Source organism: Nymphaea colorata, chromosome 2 (assembly GCF_008831285.2).
Source record: "Nymphaea colorata isolate Beijing-Zhang1983 chromosome 2, ASM883128v2, whole genome shotgun sequence".
Lineage (NCBI taxonomy): Eukaryota > Viridiplantae > Streptophyta > Magnoliopsida > Nymphaeales > Nymphaeaceae > Nymphaea > Nymphaea colorata.
In genome coordinates this window covers 17,610,797-17,630,769 of record NC_045139.1, presented here as the reverse complement: position 1 = coordinate 17,630,769, position 19,973 = coordinate 17,610,797, and the positions used below count along the sequence as shown (strand labels likewise).

The 19,973-nt window shown below is 40.7% G+C and overlaps 3 protein-coding genes across 7 annotated transcripts; 1 reads left to right on the top strand and 2 right to left on the bottom strand.

The window, feature by feature from the left end:
* Nucleotides 1-2,611: 2,611 nt before the first annotated feature.
* LOC116248584 (NAC domain-containing protein 105-like) lies at nucleotides 2,612-6,571 on the bottom strand. 4 transcript variants are annotated; one of them, XM_031621461.2, is made up of 4 exons: nucleotides 6,494-6,571; nucleotides 4,286-4,452; nucleotides 3,601-3,872; nucleotides 2,612-3,518 (listed from the first exon to the last, which is right to left on the bottom strand). In XM_031621461.2, the coding sequence occupies exons 2-4, from the start codon at nucleotides 4,446-4,448 to the stop codon at nucleotides 2,946-2,948; spliced, it is 1,008 nt and encodes a 335-aa protein (XP_031477321.1). In that variant the 5' UTR covers nucleotides 4,449-4,452; nucleotides 6,494-6,571; the 3' UTR covers nucleotides 2,612-2,945. The 4 variants fall into 4 exon arrangements, with proteins under 4 accessions (XP_031477321.1, XP_031477322.1, XP_031477323.1 ...); XM_031621462.2 differs by having other exon boundaries at nucleotides 6,503-6,561; XM_031621463.2 differs by lacking the exon at nucleotides 6,494-6,571 and adding an exon at nucleotides 6,307-6,409.
* Nucleotides 6,572-15,104: 8,533 nt separating this feature from the next.
* LOC116248318 (histone H3.3) lies at nucleotides 15,105-16,933 on the bottom strand. Of its 2 annotated transcripts, none has more exons than XM_031621049.2 (5): nucleotides 16,777-16,933; nucleotides 16,038-16,128; nucleotides 15,824-15,900; nucleotides 15,633-15,723; nucleotides 15,105-15,531 (listed from the first exon to the last, which is right to left on the bottom strand). In XM_031621049.2, the coding sequence occupies exons 2-5, from the start codon at nucleotides 16,107-16,109 to the stop codon at nucleotides 15,361-15,363; spliced, it is 411 nt and encodes a 136-aa protein (XP_031476909.1). In that variant the 5' UTR covers nucleotides 16,110-16,128; nucleotides 16,777-16,933; the 3' UTR covers nucleotides 15,105-15,360. The 2 variants fall into 2 exon arrangements, with proteins under 2 accessions (XP_031476909.1, XP_031476910.1); XM_031621050.2 differs by lacking the exon at nucleotides 16,777-16,933 and adding an exon at nucleotides 16,521-16,656.
* A 564-nt stretch (nucleotides 16,934-17,497) lies between these two features.
* LOC116248461 (uncharacterized) lies at nucleotides 17,498-19,424 on the top strand. The gene is made up of 3 exons (XM_031621257.2): nucleotides 17,498-17,729; nucleotides 18,784-18,972; nucleotides 19,090-19,424. Exons 1-3 carry the CDS (start codon nucleotides 17,637-17,639, stop codon nucleotides 19,171-19,173), a joined length of 366 nt encoding a protein of 121 aa, XP_031477117.1. The 5' UTR covers nucleotides 17,498-17,636; the 3' UTR covers nucleotides 19,174-19,424.
* Nucleotides 19,425-19,973: the final 549 nt, after the last annotated feature.

Here is a 19,973-nt window from a genome sequence, read left to right as displayed (position 1 = left end):
ACTAAGCTACTACAATATCCAAATGTAGTAGGATGGGGTTTGTCCCATAATTGCCTTTGTGATGTCCTTGATTTCTTAGAGCGTGGGAGGAGTTCGGGGTCGAACATACTTTTTTAAGTGTCCGGCTCCTCGCAAGCCACTTCGTGTGCGAGACATGTTAGTGCTTGTGTGACTGTGTTTCTTATTTTCCCAACCTTTTGATCACTTTTTATTTCTTATAAGTTGACCAGTGGCTATTCGATTAAAGGTCCGTAACAGTTTTTCCTTTTCACTACTTTCGTAGTTTAGAGACATTTTGGGACTTAGGTGGGAAGCAGATACCTATGAACTATAATATAATGTATTTGTAGTTTACAAAAATAACACCTAAAGGATCAAATAGATGACCAAACCATCATGGCTCACCAATCCGATCAGCTAAGTTATGCCCCTCAAAGATATATTTCATTTTTTTTGTCAACTTATCTTGTCAGGAGTACTCTAGTCATTTCAGACACCGAACACTTTTGTTGTGTTCGAACTCAAGTATTTCGCTTGTTGTTCCTGCCTCTCCATAAGAAGTTTTCCCTTCTCCCAAGTTCATTAGATCTGAAATGCAATGTCTTCCACAGGACTTGTTTTATTCCCTGTTTGATTGTTGATAGGAAGTTGGAGTTGGGCAGGAACATGCATTAGGAACTGAACCATTGACCTTCATTCTGAAAGTTTTATATATGTGAAAGCATATATATGTCTGTATGTATATTACGTTTAATTTGATCAAAATATAATATGTGATACTGTGAGATTAGTCAAGAATGGGCTTCAAAAAGCCAAATCTTTAATGCAAATTAAGTGCATGAAAGATAAAGTGCAATTAAAGGTGTGACTCTCATTGAAAGCACTCCAATGCTGACTTCGCTTTGGCAGGCCTAGAATCTGAAAGTATTCTCGTCGATCTGAGATACATAAAATATAGCTGAAAGAAAACGGAAATTGACATCTAAATCAGTTATAAAACTAACGTAATGATTTTGATGCACAAAATATTGGTTTCAGTAAGATAACGACTCAAAACCTCTATCTTCATTGATATATATATATATATACATGTCGACATTAAGATTTGAAGATCTTATGTGGAAGGGAAATAAGCTTGGAAATCTAGTTTCATTCTAGGACCAGCTTTACTCATTGCACACAAATAGGGTTCTTATACAATTTGGGTGTAATTCTTTAACCATCGATGTTCTCACGAAATTATCCAGCTAGGTTTTTCTGCTAAGAAGTACAGTTCTTTGATTCATGAACACTACAAATCAGATCCAAGTAGCATTTTAAAGGCATTGTTTTTCTAGTGAATCTGTAATCAAGCACGGCTGAACTATATACTCAATAAAGCGCGTTAAGCTTGAGGGTGAGAAACACGACACACATTTCACATGGCTGATGAATGGTACCGTATTTTTCGTTTGGCTGAACAGATTGAAGGACCTTATGCATCATGGGCAATTGAAAGGAAATATTCTGGTAAAGATCACTGGCATGCTGTAGCATGATACCCATGTGAGGATATATTTGAGTCTTAGAGAAGTTATAAGGCTTGCTTGATGAGGAAACAAAGAAAGTTTTTCTGTACTGTAATAAGTTTTGTCTCTCTAGGCGTGGAGCAGAATACTTGAAAATACTGAATCACGCTAGTGTGCATCTCTCTCTCTCCTTCTCTCTCTCTCTCTCTCTCTCTCTCTCACGCTCGCACACACACAAAGAAACACACGCACATCTGTATACATTAGGTGCATGCACAATCTGCTGTCTAATGCATAACACCACTTGCCTGAACAAACAATGGAAAAGAATGATGCCATCCATCTTCAACCTAAAGAGATGCATGCTCGTACTTTAGAATGCTTTGGTTAATCAATAGAAGGAAGGCAATTGGTTTCTACAAGGTTCGAGCATATGTTTTAATTAGCGAGGTTTTATGCAGGTATAAAATAGTAAAGTTGTTTTCACGGGAAAAAATGAAAAACTTTCAGCAAATTTTAAAGCAATTAATCTTTCGGCAAGAAAATGAAAGGTGGTGAAAATCTTAAGAGTATAATGTAAAAAGTGTGAGTAAAATGCAAAAAATGTGAAAATATAAATGTGGGACTAAAAACTACAAAAAACATGAAAAAATTACGTTTACAAAAAACGAGTTCTTTTCACGTTCTATTCGTATGATCACCAGTTTTTAATGTTTTAAAGGCATTTTTTTAATAATACGTGTTTTCCATTGGCTAACTCATGGGACCATAAAAAAGCAGCCCTGTTTGCAAGGAGACAGATGATTAATTTTTTCTGCTATTCCAAATGTGGCGCGTAATGTCACTCTCTCTAGATGTCGTTCAAGCACGAACTCGTGCATGAACTAGAGGAACACATTTGGCATCTTCATAACTCTAACTTGGTTCTAAACTCCTCGTATATGTTCCCATGAGCTTTGAAATAGCAGAAAAAATTAAACCTTTGATGTTGAATCTAATTGAAGACCAAACATGTTCCTCCTGTCATAGAGTTGCTACAATCCTGAGAAGAACCACAACCCAAGGTCCCATGCAGCAACTAGGAAATCGAGTAATTGGTGCTTTATAAATTCGCTTCTGCACCATCTTCTTCATAAGCAATTTTGAAGCGTTTTCACTTGAAAGTAAATTCCACAGAAACCAGCTTATGATGTCGTTGAAGCACATGTAAAATACACGTACAGGTTTAAGCATGCATGGGGCATATGCACATACAATCTAATCTCTTCGAAGCCATGCTCTCCATTTTCCTTGCGTACCAACTCTCTGATCAAATACAACCTTAGTACGTTTTTCCTACACAAAAACCAAAGCCAAGCAGCCATTTATGCACTAACACACCAACTGATACACATCGCCTGCAACATCTTTTCTCCTTCTTCGAGCAGAAGATGACACTCACTTATCAAACACACAGAGGCCAACATCACATCCATGAACTGAATCCAGCAACCCATGTTCAAGTTCATGCCCTTGTACCCCCTTCACGCTCTCCAAAAGAAGCGACCCTAGTTCCTTGTTCTCTTGTATACCAAATTCACATACTTCACCTCTACCATCATACCTTTCTTCCTGACTCAACTGTGAGGCTACTAGCCTGTCCAGTGTTCTCCAGTCTGTCACTTTTCCTTTATCCATATCTTGATTTCCTCCTCCATAACAAAGCTGCGGGGAACCTTCATTTTCTGCCATGGATGGAAATATTGGTCTGCTGAATGACTGAATCGTTGGATTATCTATATGGGGCTGCTGCAGAAACTCCTCTGCAAGACTGTAGTTCGGATTTGGAACTTCAAGCTCTAGCTTACACGTTGGCGGTGGCCTATGGATTGGGAGAAAGTCAAGAGAATCCGAAACGTTGTTGAATCCACCATGGTCCTCGTAAAAATAGCACGCATCCCATGGTTCAGTACTCCTTGTTTGACAGTTGGTCCGTTTCTTGAATGCTCTGCAAACTACCCATCCTTCCTCCTGAAACAAAGTTTAATATTTTGAGCTTGAAAGAGTGAGAGAGGCAGAGGGAGAGAGGAGAGAGGAGAGAAAGAGAGATCACCTGCGGAGGCGCATTTTCATCTGTTTCTAGCCTGTACTCATGCATGATCCAGTCGGTCTTCTGCCCATTGGGAGCCCGGCCCTTGTAGAACACCAAAGTCTTGCGCATCCCGATTAGCCGGAGCTTATCATAGATGGCCTTGTCCCTTCCGGTGGCTTTCCAAAATCCGGCAATTGTCGCTCTGTTGGTTCTGGTTCCCGTTGGGTACTTTCTGTCTTTGTGGCTGAAAAAATACCACTCTGCTTGTTCCTCGTCTCCGGTTCTGCATCTTTCTGTTTTCACGGTCACAGACAGGTGTACTAATGAGAAGCTGCTACAAATATGTGGAATAGTGGAAGCAAAGCTGTGTTACTGCCTAACAAGTAACTTTCTTGGTCCGACCAACTACATCTGCTTGTGTCTGTGGATTTGAATGTGGATGTGTGTGTGTGTGAAGATGTGTGAGAGAGAAGCCCATCTAATGTGTGTGCGTCTTTGTATGTGTGTTTGTTTTTGCCTGTTGATACTTAATGATGATGATGACTCTAAGAAGTAAGAATCTACTTGAAGGATGTTCTAAGGATTCGTGCGTGGTTGCACCCATTATTCTGCTCTTATCTCAGAGTGAATCCACTTGTTTTTGCATACTCTCATGTCTCCCGTCGGCATGTTATAGAGAGGGAGGGAGAGAGAGAGAGCATGATACCTTGCAGGTCCCATGGCTCTATCCTATAGAGATCAACCTCTTTTATTACGTCCAGTTCTATCTTCTGTGCTGCAACCTTCTTCCTCAGGTAATAACCAACCAACTCCTCATCCGTAGGGTGAAATCTGAACCCAGGTGGAACGCAACATTCCGTTGTCTCCATCCTCCTGCAATCAAATTCAACCCTAACCATCATAGTATCATACCAAAATCATTTGCACAGAGTTCCTCACCGCAACCAACAAGTATCAGACGGATTAACACCCTCCGAAAAGTGACGACGGAGAAAAACAATTTAATATCAAAAATGAAAAAAGAGAAAGAACCAGGCCCTTTCAATTGAGAGTTTTTAATATCTATCTGCATTTATCACGGAGCTGATGATAACGGAAAGGATCAAACACCATGTCATAATCGATTGGTTCCTGAATAAAATCGTTTTCCAAATGATCTGAAGAGTTGCCTCCATCAATCAAATCTATTTACTAAGAATTTATGGATCATGACCACGATAAAACGTGAAAATATTATCTGAATAAATTAGGAAGAGAGAGGGACAGAGAGAGAATCCAATTGTAGGCAAGCCATTGATGGCTAAATATTACAGCAGACAAGTAGTATTTGTCACAAAATATAGAGAAAAAGAGATAGAGAGAGAGAGAGAGAGAGAGAGAGAGAGAGAGAGAAACTGAGGTGACTTGAGGTGCGGTTGATCAGATAGATTCTCTTCAGAATGATGAAACGAACCGATGGACACCATTATTAATCTGGAAAAGGGAGACGTCCTCAAACTCTTAAAGACACTGCAGAGAATGTAAAAGAGACAAACAGCTCAGAGAGTTCCAGTTTATGTTCTACCAATCTACAGCAACTTACAGGACACAAGGAAGGCTTGTAATGATGGTTTTGTCTTCAGGACTGAAATGGATGGAATCATTTACAGATGCTCCATTTATTCTATTGTTTCAGTGATTGAGCTTGACTCTGGCGATGGAAGCAGGCATCAAGGTAGTGTGGAAAGGAAGAGAAAAGGAACAATGGCAGCCTTTATTTCAGTTCACGAGAACTAGACAAACTGAGAGTGACGTTCACAGGAGACAGCATGCGCAGCAAATTAAAGGATGAGAAATAAAGACAATCGAGAAACACAAACAACTCAGTCGAAACTGGATAATGCTTTAAAAACTGCCGAAGTCTAGGTCTTCTCACCGAATATGTTGCTGCTTCTTCCTTTTCGTTCTCTATGAAGGAATTAGAAGTTCAGATTGACATTTCCAAGCATGTCAGCAAAATATAAGGGGCGGAAGCATGCACTAACTCTCATGGCATCTGGTCTGGGCTTTCAGTGACAAATGGAATGACCTTTTCGCTTTTAACAGGAAACTTTTGACAGGCGCTAAAGGAATAACCTTTGTTTTGACAGTAGAGGACAACCCTTGACCTCTCTCCTTCAATCCCAAGAAACAAAGTTGTGATTTGGAAACATGAGAATATAGTTGGAAGAGTAAACTGCCTCCTCCTACATTCGGTCACAAACAAGGACAACTTCTGGATCCGTGATGATCATATCAAGCCTCCTGAGTCCTGATGCTGAAGAGCGAGATAGGGAAAGAGATTGAAACAAAGTGAAGAAGAACAAAATCAGGTTGGTGCTCTATTTCTGAAGTGTTCAGATCAAGTACATGGTAGCGCTTATTCCCAAGCAAAAACTGAAGGAAAAAGAAAAGATTAAAACATAAAATGAATAATGTTACAAGTTCCGAAGACTTGGGTTATCATCTACTCTGGAAGGAAGTTAAAACGCAATCGGGCATTTTGGAGCAATCGATTGGTCATAGAAATCGTTTCGGTATGCAGCCCGTCAGCAAATAACTAAAGTATCTAACATTTCCCAAACAAAATGCCCAAAGGCAACCAAAAGAATAAGCACGTAATGCGTGAACATAAGCAAGAGGACATAGATAAGCGAAAGAAGGGAATTCTCGAAACAATCAATTGTTAATTTCAAAGAGGAGGAGGACGTTTATTCAAGTGATGATCAAGGCAGAGTCGAGGAGCATGAGTCCCTCCATGGATGGCAGCCCTGAAACCACTAATAGAACAAGATCATGTGAATTCTACGGCAGGAAACCTAACCATGTTACAAAAGTTATTGGTGATCGTGCTGTAAATTATCAATGAAAGATATACAGAAGAGTTACTGCTTACCTACTTTACCTTGAAGAAGCTAGAGAACAATGGAGGAGGAGGAAGGAGAAAGTGGAAGAAGAGATAGTTTGTCTGAACGGAAAGCTAATGACGTTAACGGGAATGCAAAAGAAGTATATAAAGGAAGAGAGAGAGAGAGTGAGAGAGAGAGAGAGAGAGGTGTTCTTGATTGCGCGTGGGAGACGGGCCAGGGGGGGTTTCCAAGCAGCTGACGTCAGCATTACTTTTGCCCTATGGGGCCAATCCACGTAGGACTGAAGCGCTGACATGTAGGGCGTTGGACGGCCGTGGCCCCACCGGGAGCCAAGACAACGACGTCGCACCTAAGGAGCTGCGGCTCATACCCCTACAAGCCCTCCGCCACCCAACCTCCAATTTATTTTTGATTGATGAAATTTATTTTGCTTCATTTTATATATATATATATATATATATATATATAAAAGATTAGAACCTTTAAGCCAACTTGAAATTTGACCAGTCAACCGCTCAGTGCTTTACATCGGACTAAAAACACTTTCTAACATAAGATTTCTTTTATATATATATATACCCCAACCAAAAACACTCTATTATGTGATATATCAAGTGTCATATTTCCGCTTTTCTTTAACTTTAAACTTAAGGTAGCTAATAGAGCACATTCTAAATCATGAAGTCGATTTTGCAGTTGGTACCAAAACCAACTTTGAAACTTGAACACGAGCTAGTGTAAGTGTTCATGTATGTAGGTAAAGAAGAGTAAGTTATAATATGAGACAAAGGACTTCAAAATAGCTATATATAAAAGACTTATAGAAACCATTTAAAGGTTATGTACTCTTCATGTGGAACACTACCAATTCTCTCAATATAATTTTGAGCATTTTTTTTGTTCAAACAAAAAAACTACTTAAAAGGGAATCGAAATCCGCCAAACAATTTAATAAAGTTGGTTTTGTGCGTTGTATGCATACTCCTTTACAGGGGTATCTACAGGGGCATAGATACGTGGGGACTCTATGAAGAGTATGTTCCATGAAACATATTCTATGAAAGCTTGAATTGGTAGTTGAAAATTTAAATTAGTAGGTTCACTTATATAAGACATCCCCATGAGACTCGGGTCACTACCTTGTCAGCAATTGAAATTTTGTTAACTATATTCTTAGTGCTTCCACATTTCTTCACAACCCATAATCAAATGCATTAGATACAGTAAATCATGAAACTATTCATATAATTTTTAATTAAGATCCGGAGAAATTGATCGTTAGAGAGGCAGCCACGTTTTATACTTAGCTTAAACTATGACACTTTCCAAGGAAATATATGATCAAAACGGACGTGACATAAAATTAAAAAACTTTATAAAAAAGACGCGATAAGCTAGCTTCACCTTTTCATCAAAAAAACCACATCTAAAAACACCAACAAACTTGATTTACAAAAATATTCAAGAAATCGCCAAAACGGGACCCGATATCTTTTCTGAATCGGTAAATTTTTTAGACCCTTATACGAATCGTTTGGTGAGCCATCCCCGAATACTCGGCGGCCGAGCCGAAAGGAGAATGGGCCGGAGAAGTGTGTGGGGCCCGCCCTCGTGGGTTGAACTGGAGGCCTGGCCAACGTGGCCGGCGACTTGGTCGGCCGATGCGGCGGACCGCATCATCAAACTCATGAACACCACTGGGCCCGACATCCATCCTCCCCTCGTTCCCTCTCTCGGGAAAAGAAACCGGGAAGATCCATGAGGGCCCTCCCGTAATTCGAAACATGAATCTCTCTTTCTCTCTCCCCCCACGAGAACAAGGAGATCCGTTCATCTCTCTCTCTCTCTCTCTCTCTCTCTCTCCTCGGAAAAGAAACGGAGACGATCCATGATGGTCCTCTGAGAATCCATTTCTCTATCTTTCTGTCTCTATACACACCTGAAAGAAAGATCCGTGAGGTTTTTCCGGGATTGCGGATTCGTTTCTTCCGGCATACGTAGGGAAAAGGTGTACAAATAAAAAAAGATTGAGGTGGGCATCATGTAAGTGCAACTTGTTTCTCCTGAATTATTTTCTCTCTTTTATGGGCTTCTTTCTGCTCACTGTGCTTAGAAACATATATTCCACATAATATCATACATTCGCCCGAGGACAAAACATTTGCATCATAGCTTCTTCTGCAGATAAATGCATGGTCTGATAGTCATAAGTTGTAGGCCACTGATCATCTGGACCGCTTTCATAGAAAAATTTCATAAAACAAAAACAAAAAACAGTGGCAGATACATTTATCGATATTAGGTGGAGGGCTCCGATTTATATGTGGGACTAAGGTGGACCTATATATGAGAGGCAGCCCCATGAAACTCGAGTCACTGCCCCAAAGCCAATTGAGAATTTATTAACTATATATTTAATGTCACAAAAAATAAAAAATAAAAAAACTCTGCCCTGGATAGATAGATAGATTGACTTCAATAAGAAGCAGACCTGTGAGGGTCCTCCTAAAGATTTCAAATCTTTGACGTTGACAACTCACCAACACCAACTCACTTTACAGGTTTCTGTTGGCACTAAAAAAATGTCAGTAAAACGTACAAAAACATCAATAAATGTTTTACTAATGCTTCTTTGAATTGATCCGTTAGTGTCGAGAGTGTCACTGAAGGTTTCGTTGATGAATATAAAAGACCGTGAGTAAATGTCTACCCAAGTGCTGGTCCAAATGCTATTATTATAAAAGTATGTACGTGTACATACATAATATCTATGTATGTATGTAGATTAGACTTTGGAACATTTGAGAACCCTCTATCTTCTATTCCTCGAATATGTTGGGATTCCATTGGCATATTGCATCTTTATAGCATAGTACACTGCACAATTTCATTTGCTTTCAAAGACTGATGATGCATGCACTCAAACAAAACTTCGTTTCAGTTCACGATTGCCTTATGCTTTAAAGTACTCACAGTTGCCCCCAAAATCAGCTCCAGAATATTCAGAGATGCTGCGAAACTGTTGAATGATTACGTACCAAAGACTATCTGAGTCAACCAAGTTCCTCTCAAACAACCATGATTATCGAACTATATGGATGCACCACAGTTTATTATTATAATCAAATGGTATGGTTGCTTCACAATAGTACTTTTCCCCTTCACAAAAAAACACACACACACACACCAAATAAATATTGTCTCCTTGGAAATGAGAGGAGATAAAATTATTCTTCATAATCTTAGATACAAGCATGAACTTTTATTTAGAAACTGAAGCTGTTGAGTTACATAAGTCTGCATGTGCAATGATGTGGGGTATATATATATATATATATATGAGTGTGTGAGTGTGTTGTTATACAAAATCCTATAGTGCAACAGCTTGAATGACATGTATGTGAGTTGTTTCTGCATGCATGTACGTGTATATGTGCATTTATGTGTGTATGTGTGTGCTTGTGTGTGTAAGAGACGCCACTAACCGGGAGTAGGGAAATAATTGCTTTTGCGGGGAGTAGCTAGGGTTTGAATCATATGCAGGTTCACAAACAATGAGAAAGACGTGAGAGGAAATGGGGGGCCCAAGCATCCATTCCATGATGAGCAGGAGATGAAAATACGTGTAAAAGTTGGTAGGGCAATTGGCAAAAGCATATAATAATAATAATAATATGTCTCAAGACATTATAAAAACTTTGTAAAATGCCTGAATTCATTTCTAAGGCAAGACATTGGACTGTGCCCAGTATCTCTTTGTTGAGATTACTTTGCCCATGGACCACGCTTGCACCAGCCAGCTCCCTTGCTTTATTACGACAATTTGAAATCGACATGATGGTAACAGGAATGGCCACTACTTTAAAATTATGGAAAATGTCTAGCAGATTTGCAAGTCCAGTATGTCTGTGTGTGTGTGCGCGGTCGCATGCTTGCACTTTTCTCATCAAACTGCTAGTTCAAAAACTTAAAATTCATATTTGTACAGCAACAACCCCTTTCGCACCCACATTGAGCTCGGGCTTTCAGTTTTAGCAGATTTTGATCTGCCTTCTTCTATAGATTCGATTTTTTACCCTAAACCAACTAAGAACCAATAACTAATCATCCAGTTAATCCTTCGATAAACCCTTTAACATTTTCAAAAATCTCTAACACAGGAATAAATCTTCTTATATTGGGGCCATACATTTTTTGATGTGCAGATTTGATCATATAAGTGTTTAAATTGAACACCCACAAAAGTTTCACAAACTTGCATATAGATTAATAACATATGTAGTCAAGCGGAAAACATGTGAGAGCCAGTTAAAAATTCCAGATCATAAAATTATTTGTGCCCACATCTGCACATAAGTTCTAACTGCAGAATTTAAATGACAAATTTTCAATGAAGTCAAGTTGCATTTTGTTTTTCCTTGTATCTAGAGGAGAACATAATACAAATAAAGGGAAAAAAACCTAGGAGATGTGGGGTTGCTGAGAAAGGGTTGAAAACTTTTGTCAAGTATAAGATATACATGTGGGAACAGTGCAATGAGATGGTGCAAGTGCTAACCAAAAGTGGGTGTTGAAGACTATTATTCATGAAAAGCTGGTAAATTTTGTTTGGAAGCTTTTGGGAGATGGGTGTTGATGAGGGAAGAATTGGGAAAGGGAGACATGATGAACAATCTTCCAGTCAGCTTCTCATGGATGACAATTTGCTGGCATGGGTTGGCCATACTCATCTTTCAACCCTTCTATAGTGACCTCTGGTACACTCGAGGCTTTGGTGAACTGGAATTCATCTCCTTTGTATCATTGGCATTATGCTTCCCTGCTCACACCTGGTTGGTCCATGAGAATGATGCCTGGCCTGCCATGAATTGGATAACAGATTACATGCTCGCCCGCATGCGCACACGCACACGCCATGCATCCATGGGTCACCCATAAAGGAGGTGCAGCAACATAATTCATCCTTCAGATCTAGCCTTTGATGAATTGGGCCTAATCAGACCTTAAGTAATCAGATTGGAAACATGTCTGTTTCTTATAATTGAATTTCGACGTTCACACATAATCAGATCAGATCTTTACTGTATTTGGTAACTATACTGCACAGTGAATCTGAATCAGAATCTGGTCAGGCATCTGGCTAAACATTCCCTCCAATGCAGGTTCTCCAAATTGGATTCTGTATATGATGTCTGTCATAACATGATCATCACTTCACGAATAAACTCTTGGATTGCTCATGTTTCTCAACAAAAGCAAGATGTTTTAGGTTCTTCAATGTAGAGAAAGATTATGAGCTTTGAAGTTCCTCAAATGGCCAGGTATATATTATTACTGCGGGTATGTGATCAAACAGTGAATTACTACTCTACAATAATCTAGATAACATCCACAACAATCTCAAATTTTGTAGGAATATTTGAAGAAAAGAAACTAAATGCTCCACTTTTCTCAACCGTTTGGAGGTTCCAATCAATTAACTCCTGCCTTTTGCTAGTGTCCGATGCCCTATGTTTCAAGGAAAAGATGGCCAACGTTAGAGGAACTTGATATTGACATATATCAGGAAGTTCTCAAACATTCGGCTCTTTTCTGGACTTAAGGAGAAAAGATGAACCCCTACAACTGTTTGAAAACGAAATATCAAATCCCATCAACCCGACCAGCAACATTTTGCCCCTCAGGGCTGTTGTCCTTTTCTTGGAGCTTGAAATTATTTTCAACTCAATAAGGCCAGAGTTCTGTGCTTTCTTCATCTAAGTAGATAACGTCACAGTACATGCTATATTTCATTATAATTTAAGCAAGAAAGCGAAATAACAAGAAATAATGTTTGCATGAGAAAAAGATTAAGGCACAGACAGCCCCCTGATCAAATCTGATTAGCTCCTACCGCGTTCACCCCAACACGGTTCGACTTCATCTCGGTCCAAACATTGCGTCTCTACAAGGTTTCCTTTTCTTTCTCACGGAAAGATCAAAAGCAAACTTTTGAAAAAACATTGAATTTTTAGAATAAGTTGATGCACTACAGTAAGTGTATAACTTTGAAATTCATCCAGTCCAGTAGAGAATAAAACGGTATCAAAAATCTCAGAAAAAAATGTGAAATTTTGGAAAGCAGCAGTTGCACAGCTTCGGCAGATAGTTTAGCCCCGTTCATCTTCTGTGCAAGAGAGCTCGATCAGTGAGCTATTACACACTCTTTCAAGGGTGGCTGGTTCTACGCACACCTCCTGGCTGTCTCTGCACTCCTACATCGTTTATCAATGAGCAGTCATTTAGGGGCCTTAGCTGGTGATTCGAGCTGTTTCCCTCCCGACGATGAAGCTTATCCCCCATCGTCTCGCTGACCGACCTTGACCCATGTTATTTTGTTTTGGAGTCATATCTAGTATTTTGCCTCGATTTGGTACCACTCTCGCGGCCTGCACCGAAACAGTGCTTTACCCCTAGATGTCCAGTCAATGGCTGCGCCTCTCATCCAGAAACAAGAGGAGCCATGAATGAGGGCTCAATGTGATCTATAGAAGCTGAAAGTAGCTGAATTGCCTGTACTCCATATGCAACTGCTTCTACTGTTTGATTCAAGAACTCATGACTGCAACGCAATGAGTTCAAATTGGATATTCCAATTGGCTTCCGGATAACCTGAATTTCAGGGCCCCAAGAACGACAGAAGACCAAATTCCTTATTGGGAAAAAAATGTGGGACAAGCCTTTGGCAAAGTAAAAAATTCTTTTGAAAAACAATGGCGTTCATCATTAGATCACCAATTTCAAGTAGATATTCCAGCATTGCATAGAGAAGGGGATAAATGTAAAGCAACAGATGGATTTGGTTGGTACCAAGAATTTATGAGCACATACATACCCCACAGTCAGACCTCCATTGCTAGGCTTTTTGACTAGCTCTTCACTCATTGAAGGACCTCCTACAAGCTTGACATAACCTTTAACTTTGGCATCATTGTACAGTTGAAAACAGAGGGCAAAATAAGTGAGGTGTGTCAATGTCCTTCTCGTTGCAGATATTTAGGCGCCCCACTAATCACAGTTGAAAGTTCAAACATATCGGGATTCATGTTGAGAAAATGAAAATATTTTGGCAGGCAAAGTTAAATATGGAATTCAAGGCACCACTAATTCCTGGCATAATTAGGCAAGCGGTTCATATCCAAAACAAAAAAGGAGTTAGGTAAATGGCTGGGATATGGGGCTGACCGGTAAACATGTCATGAGACACGCAAGCAAGCTACGGGTCATGGATCAAGATCCAGAGTCCAGGAAACCATGATGTTACGGTAATAGGACACAGGGAATGGAGCCCCACGCGTGTAACAAAGGAATCCGTGCGATGTAATGTAGCAAAAGAAACATGTCACACCCAAGTTTATTGTTTGCGATCGAAAATCTCATAATCACTGTAATTGATAGTCGAGCATACTATTTTATTGCGGTAAATATTCGAAAGGAAATCCATCATCGAATTCTTATGTCCAGAGTCCATTTAAATTGATATACTCCCATTTCCGCGTTTCATTGAACGAAGAGAAAAGATTAAGACTACAATGCAGGCAGGATAAGGCCTGTGAACGATTGGCACTTCGACCACCACATCCCGCTACCATTCTCTTCCGACCCACCAGAAATTCAATATACGAACTTTTGTGTTCATGACCCTTCATAGCCTTGCGGAACAAACAAAATTCCACAACCATTTACTTCCATGGAACCTTGAAGCTGTAGAACCCTATTGAGAAACCAAGAACAAAACCACACCCCTCCTTCAAAGCCGCAAGCATCGGATTTCCTAATTTACGGAGACGACACGCAAACATTCGCAACGATATTCCAAAACTACGCACAACGTCTTGAAGAAAATTGAAATAGTTCAAAAGGAAATAAATCGCCAGACGACAGACGTCAAACCCCCCAAAAAGATCAAACCAAAGGGGCCTTACGACCTTCTTCCTCCATTCGCACAAAACCCATACTACATTATCTTACCCTTCGCTGCGGGGCCACAACGATCACGAACGTGTTGCAGAAAAGCAAAATTATTACAACGCGTGAAACAAATGTCAAAGATTAAACCCCGGCGACGAACCAACACCACAGACTACACACTTCAGAGAAAAGGACAAGATCCATCTCAATAAGAGAACTTTCAACTCATTGATAACATGTTTCAAAGGACTATGAATTGCACACCACCATCGGATCACAAGTCTAGATAACAGCCGCGGCAGCCATGATCACGAGAGAAACAGCTTCTGATCGGAATAGCACCCAGACCAACGTGCAAAAGACACCACAACGCGGAAATGGTTAGCCCGTCAGAAGTGAAGAAAATTAAACCGGAGTCGTAAATAACTAAGCAAAATCCAAAACACGCGACAGTTCACTTGCGAAAACAAGGCCAGAACGAAAGAAACGCGCGAATCTGAACATTGTCAAGCCGTTAAAGAGCACGCTCAAACCGTTAAATTGCCTAGGACAGCCAATGAAACATAAGGTCAAGGACGACACGATCAAGACGATCTGTATCCATCAAAAATCAGCACAACGCAGAAACGCTCGGATGATAGATTGTTGTAACGAATATTCACCATACTTAACAAAAAGACGCAACAATTGACAATAGAACAACACCAAACAGTGAACATATTCAGTTATAAGGTATGTGCATCGAAGCTGTTAACAAGTTCATTTGAAGAACATAAAAGAATTCCAGAATTCCTAAACTCTGAATAACAAGTTCATAGTAACGAAGCTAAAAACACAAGACAGTAAAACAGATCAACGAGCTTCCGGGTTGACCGAGCCACCACCACGCTTGAGGCGCCAAACAACCTCCGGCCGCTACACGGATAAAAGGCAAGGAAGGGGGTTAAGCCCTCTCGCCACGGATGCGGCGAGCCAACTGGATATCCTTCGGCATGATGGTCACACGCTTGGCGTGGATAGCGCAAAGGTTGGTGTCCTCAAAAAGACCCACAAGGTACGCCTCGGCCGCTTCCTGGAGAGCGAGAACAGCGTGGCTTTGGAAACGAAGGTCGGTCTGCCAGGGCACGGAAGAAATTAGATACTCTAATAAGAAAAACATCAACCCCACTGTGAAACAAACAAGGAAAATACGGAACGAAAAGATCAGCAGCTTGCCTTGAAATCTTGAGCGATCTCACGAACAAGCCTCTGGAAAGGTAGCTTGCGGATCAGCAGCTCGGTACTCTTCTGGTACTTACGAATTTCTCTGGAACAGGAAAATAGAGGTAAGGGAGAACACAACAAACGCCAAGACATGCGAATAATTAGTGCACTACAATGCAGAGAAAGGTGGAGACTGCACATACCGAAGAGCAACGGTTCCAGGACGATAACGGTGGGGCTTCTTCACTCCACCGGTGGTCGGGGCAGACTTCCTGGCAGCCTGTAGAAGACGTCAAAGAGCAGGTAAGGACCAAAGCAAACACATTGAACCGATAGACAGACGCAGAGAGAGAAAGAAAGAGGGAGAGTATGAAGGGGCTGGAGAGGGGTGAAAGAGAGAGAGACAGAGAGAGAGACCTTTGTGGCAAGCTGCTTACGAGGAGCCTTTCCTCCCGTAGACTTACGAGCAGTCTGCTTCGTACGGGCCATTGCAGTTTAAAGACAAAACCTGCATAGGCATTAGAGAAACATTAAATTAGGTTCCACAACGCAAAACAATTAAACATGAACAAAGAACATATAATGAAGGAAAGTGAAACCCTAAAAAAAGCCGCTTATTGGAGAAATCCCCCACAAAAATAAAACCATCCGCTTGCTAACATGCTTGTTGACTTAGGCCAGATACGCAGCCTAATCACGACCAGAACTACACAATCAATCAAGGATTCAATTCAACTCAAGGAAAAAGGCCCAAAAAACCGCTCGATTCAAAAACGTCCCAAATCTCACGAAAACATCGATGAGCGTTAAAATCCGACCAACTCCAAACTTTTCAAGACAAATCAGAACTTAAAAAAGAAAAAACAAACAATTTGAGACATTTCAAGGGGAAAGGCATACCAAACAACCGAGACAAGCACAACGAAAGAACAGAGAACGAATTCCAGGAGAGATCAAGTACAATATAAAATCATGCGTTCAAGATGCAAGGTTCATATAGGAAGAAAGATAAAAAGAAAACAAGTCTACAGGAGGAACAAACAATGACCAAAATCAAAGAACCATTGAGTCAGCTAGACACAGAAAACAACAAGAGACCGAAAAAAATTACACAAAGAACCTTCGGAGGCGAGAGACAGAAAGAGGGGGAGTCTACCTGCGAGAAGGATAGAGAGAGAGGGAGACAAGAGGGAGCGGAGAATCCAACCACCAATCACCCACAAAGAGAAGGTCGAGAAAAGTTTAACCAGGTCTGTCCTTGATGCTATTTATACTCGGCGGTTGGGAAAGAGGCCGAGGCGGCGCTTCTTTTCCGAAGACTCCTTGGTGGGAAGGAAGGAAAAAGGCCAAAGGAAGCACAGAATCCGTGTGCCTCCTTTTTCTCCACCCTGATTGGTCAATCAACCAAACACCCGGATCGCCACGCTGGACAGCGTCCCCGTCCCCAAGCGCCACTGTTTCTGTTTTACGAAGCGATCGGTTCGGGAAAGAACAAAGAAGTCATCTCTTTCGTTACTTGTGCTTTTGTGTTTGTTCCCGTGTGTGCTTTCTTTCTCTCACAAAAAACAACCTTCTGGGCCGGGCTCGGTCCTGACCCACTCCCCCTCCCCGGGCCCCAGTCCACGTTTGACCGACCGCTTCGGAACCGGTCAACTTAGACGGTCGGTTCATAGTTTTATGTAATTATTAAAATACTGGTGCAGTAATTTGAAATACATGAAATTTCAATAAAATGTTCTAAATATTTTATAAAATAGAACCAGTCAATGATTGTCTCGATCTCTCGCTAACCGTAAAATGGTGACTAGGATATGTCCATGGTCGGTTTAGATCCCCCATAGGTCCCATTATCCCAAGTTATTTCTGGATCGGACATGGGATCCAGTCTTAAAAGTAGGAACGCGGTTTCGGGTCAGGACGATGAATGTTTGACCCGTTTGTTCCACTCACAGTACTGATGTTGTTCCTTCCGGGGGAGTCGCGGATCGCAAGCCAAGGATCTTCCTCAGAGATGAAATGGAGGGAAAAAGGAGAGGGTACGCGTGGGCTGTCTTTGCTGGCATCTGTGCTGCTCTCGCTGCTGTTTCTGCCAAATCTTTCCCTTCCTCGGTAAGAACATCGCCCTTCTCTCCCTTTATCCGGCTTTTTTATTTTGATTTTGTTCAGTTTTACTATTTATAATGTTTCGTTAGTTTGTCTAGTGCTTGAGGAAACCAACTAATCAGGGCGGCGTATGCGTACAAATTCAACGCTAATTATAGGAATTTGATCTGCTGATCGGCCATTTTCCCCTAGCTTCTTGTTTTTTCGGTTTTCTCCAGAGGATGGGCAGCAGAAAATTGTGCCTAATATTATGTAAAAGTGCGGGAGGAAGCCGAGATTTGGACGTATGGATTGTCTGATTTCTGGAACTTGTATCAAATGCCCAAATTTTAGCATAGTGGGGATTGTTGAATTCATCTGCATGTCGATCATATTGACTGATTTTTAGCCTTATGAATCGTTGTAATAGTCATCTGACAGGTAATAGTAATCTGATATTGATTAACAGTATTGGCTGCCACCAAAGCGATGCCCGAAACAATATGATTAGATTGTTGACATATAAATTCACTATTTTCTGTGAACATTTTCTAAGCATGGATCCAAGTTTATAAAAACTGGCATCGCTGAATATATCCACTGGATGAAAGGAGACAGTGTCCTTACTGTGAAAATATGTTTCTGCCGTTTGGTCACAGTCCATGGTCTTCCTCTCTAATTCATGGCTTCTAGGGAGATTTTCTCTTTCGAACTAATTCATTTTACGCTTGCGAATTCATCAACAAGAGGTTGAGTCTGTTATGGAACCTCTGTTGCACACCAAGCAATCAACATCTGCAGGACGTCGATAGACCTGCTCAACCCTCAACCTTTAGTAAGTTATCCTCTCAGATGGTGCTTTTTGTGGACTATTCGAGTTTGCTGCTGAATTGAGGAAACTAAGATCCATTCAGCTGCTTCAATTCCACTTGATTGTGGCTACAGTGGTCTGAAGCGATTGAACCAGTGCATCCTAGAGCAAGTCATTATCTGCAACAAGTCATTCATTCTTCACTGTTGCCGGGTGTGCTTTTTATCATGTCAACTGAAAGCAACTATTTTCTCCTATTCCTTTCTGCAGCTTCATTGGAGGTGGCACTTCTTAAAGTATGGCCTGGTCATATCCTGCAACATGGTCATGTGGGGCTGCCATGTCAACAGCCTCAAGCTGCTGTCATCACTACAGGCTACTGTCACAAACTTCGCCACAAACTTCCTTGCTTCCGGTATATCAGGCTTTATTCTTTTCAGGGAGCCACTATCTTCCCAGGTAGCCCATTTTAATTCATTTGCAACTGTGTGCCATCTGATATTGAGCTATTGGGGTGAATCTTCTTAATAACATGCATATATATTTATTGATGTTGATTGCTATTGATCTCTGCAGTGGTTTCTTGGTGCCTTTCTTATTCTCCTTGGGGTGTTTGTCATGAGCAAATCGAGCATAGAAAAGAAGGTGAGCTCAGACTGAACGCGTCTTTCCCAATTTATGGCCATCGCCTCAAGGTCAGCTGATGCCTACAACACTTCAGGCGTAACACTTCGCAACCTTTTTGTCACAGAGTCATGATCATAGGTCTTGAAGCAAAGTTCTCTGCTTCATGACATTGCCTCTGAAGTCCTGTGAAGTTCTTGTTTATTTTTCAATGTTCAATACTTGTTTATCATTTTATTGGTTACAATTCAGAACAGGCTTTGAAAGTTCTCGATTTTCTTTTTTCACCATCTGTTAATCTGCCCTTAATTCAGTGCTGTGTTAACATATTCTGCTATCTTGCATACACATATGCATGTACAAGGAAGAAGTTCAATGTGCTTCAAATTCAAGAGCAAATTTGGCACAAGACGTGTTCCTTGAAACCCGCCATGAATTCAAGAGATTAAAATGTTTATCCAACACTAGCTTTGTGTTTTGACGTCAGTATTACAAAGTGAAGAACGCAAGTAATAATGGAAGAGAGAGAAATAGTTACAAGAAAAACAAGCCATGAAAGAAAGAGACGCAACACTCCTTCTCTAGGACAACATTAAATATCTCTATCTCTCATCAATTGAATAAAGGATGACACAGCAGGACCAAAGAGAGTGACATGGTGATTCTAAGCAGCGGGTCACTAGTTCAAATCTCAGTTGTTATGCCCTTTGATTTTCTTTTCCACAACCACCTACAATAGTGTGGTTTGAGAGATTCTCAATTTAAACAAACTGAAGTTAAAAACCATTGATTGAAGATTGAATGAAAGGATGATGAGTTGTCTGATCTTGAACCCA

Coding starts and splice junctions, on each gene's coding strand:
- LOC116248461 (XM_031621257.2), top strand. CDS start 17,637: ATGGAGGGAAAAAGGAGAGGGTACGCGTGGGCTGTCTTTGCTGGCATC. Junction 17,730..18,783: donor CCAAATCTTTCCCTTCCTCG/GTAAGAACATCG, acceptor TCCTTTCTGCAG/CTTCATTGGAGGTGGCACTT. Junction 18,973..19,089: donor GGGAGCCACTATCTTCCCAG/GTAGCCCATTTT, acceptor TGATCTCTGCAG/TGGTTTCTTGGTGCCTTTCT.
- LOC116248318 (XM_031621049.2), bottom strand. CDS start 16,109: ATGGCCCGTACGAAGCAGACTGCTCGTAAGTCTACGGGAGGAAAGGCT. Junction 15,724..15,823: donor CCTGGAACCGTTGCTCTTCG/GTATGTGCAGTC, acceptor TTCCTGTTCCAG/AGAAATTCGTAAGTACCAGA. Junction 15,532..15,632: donor AGATCGCTCAAGATTTCAAG/GCAAGCTGCTGA, acceptor GTGCCCTGGCAG/ACCGACCTTCGTTTCCAAAG.
- LOC116248584 (XM_031621461.2), bottom strand. CDS start 4,448: ATGGAGACAACGGAATGTTGCGTTCCACCTGGGTTCAGATTTCACCCT. Junction 3,873..4,285: donor AGAGCCATGGGACCTGCAAG/GTATCATGCTCT, acceptor CCGTGAAAACAG/AAAGATGCAGAACCGGAGAC. Junction 3,519..3,600: donor ATGAAAATGCGCCTCCGCAG/GTGATCTCTCTT, acceptor ACTTTGTTTCAG/GAGGAAGGATGGGTAGTTTG.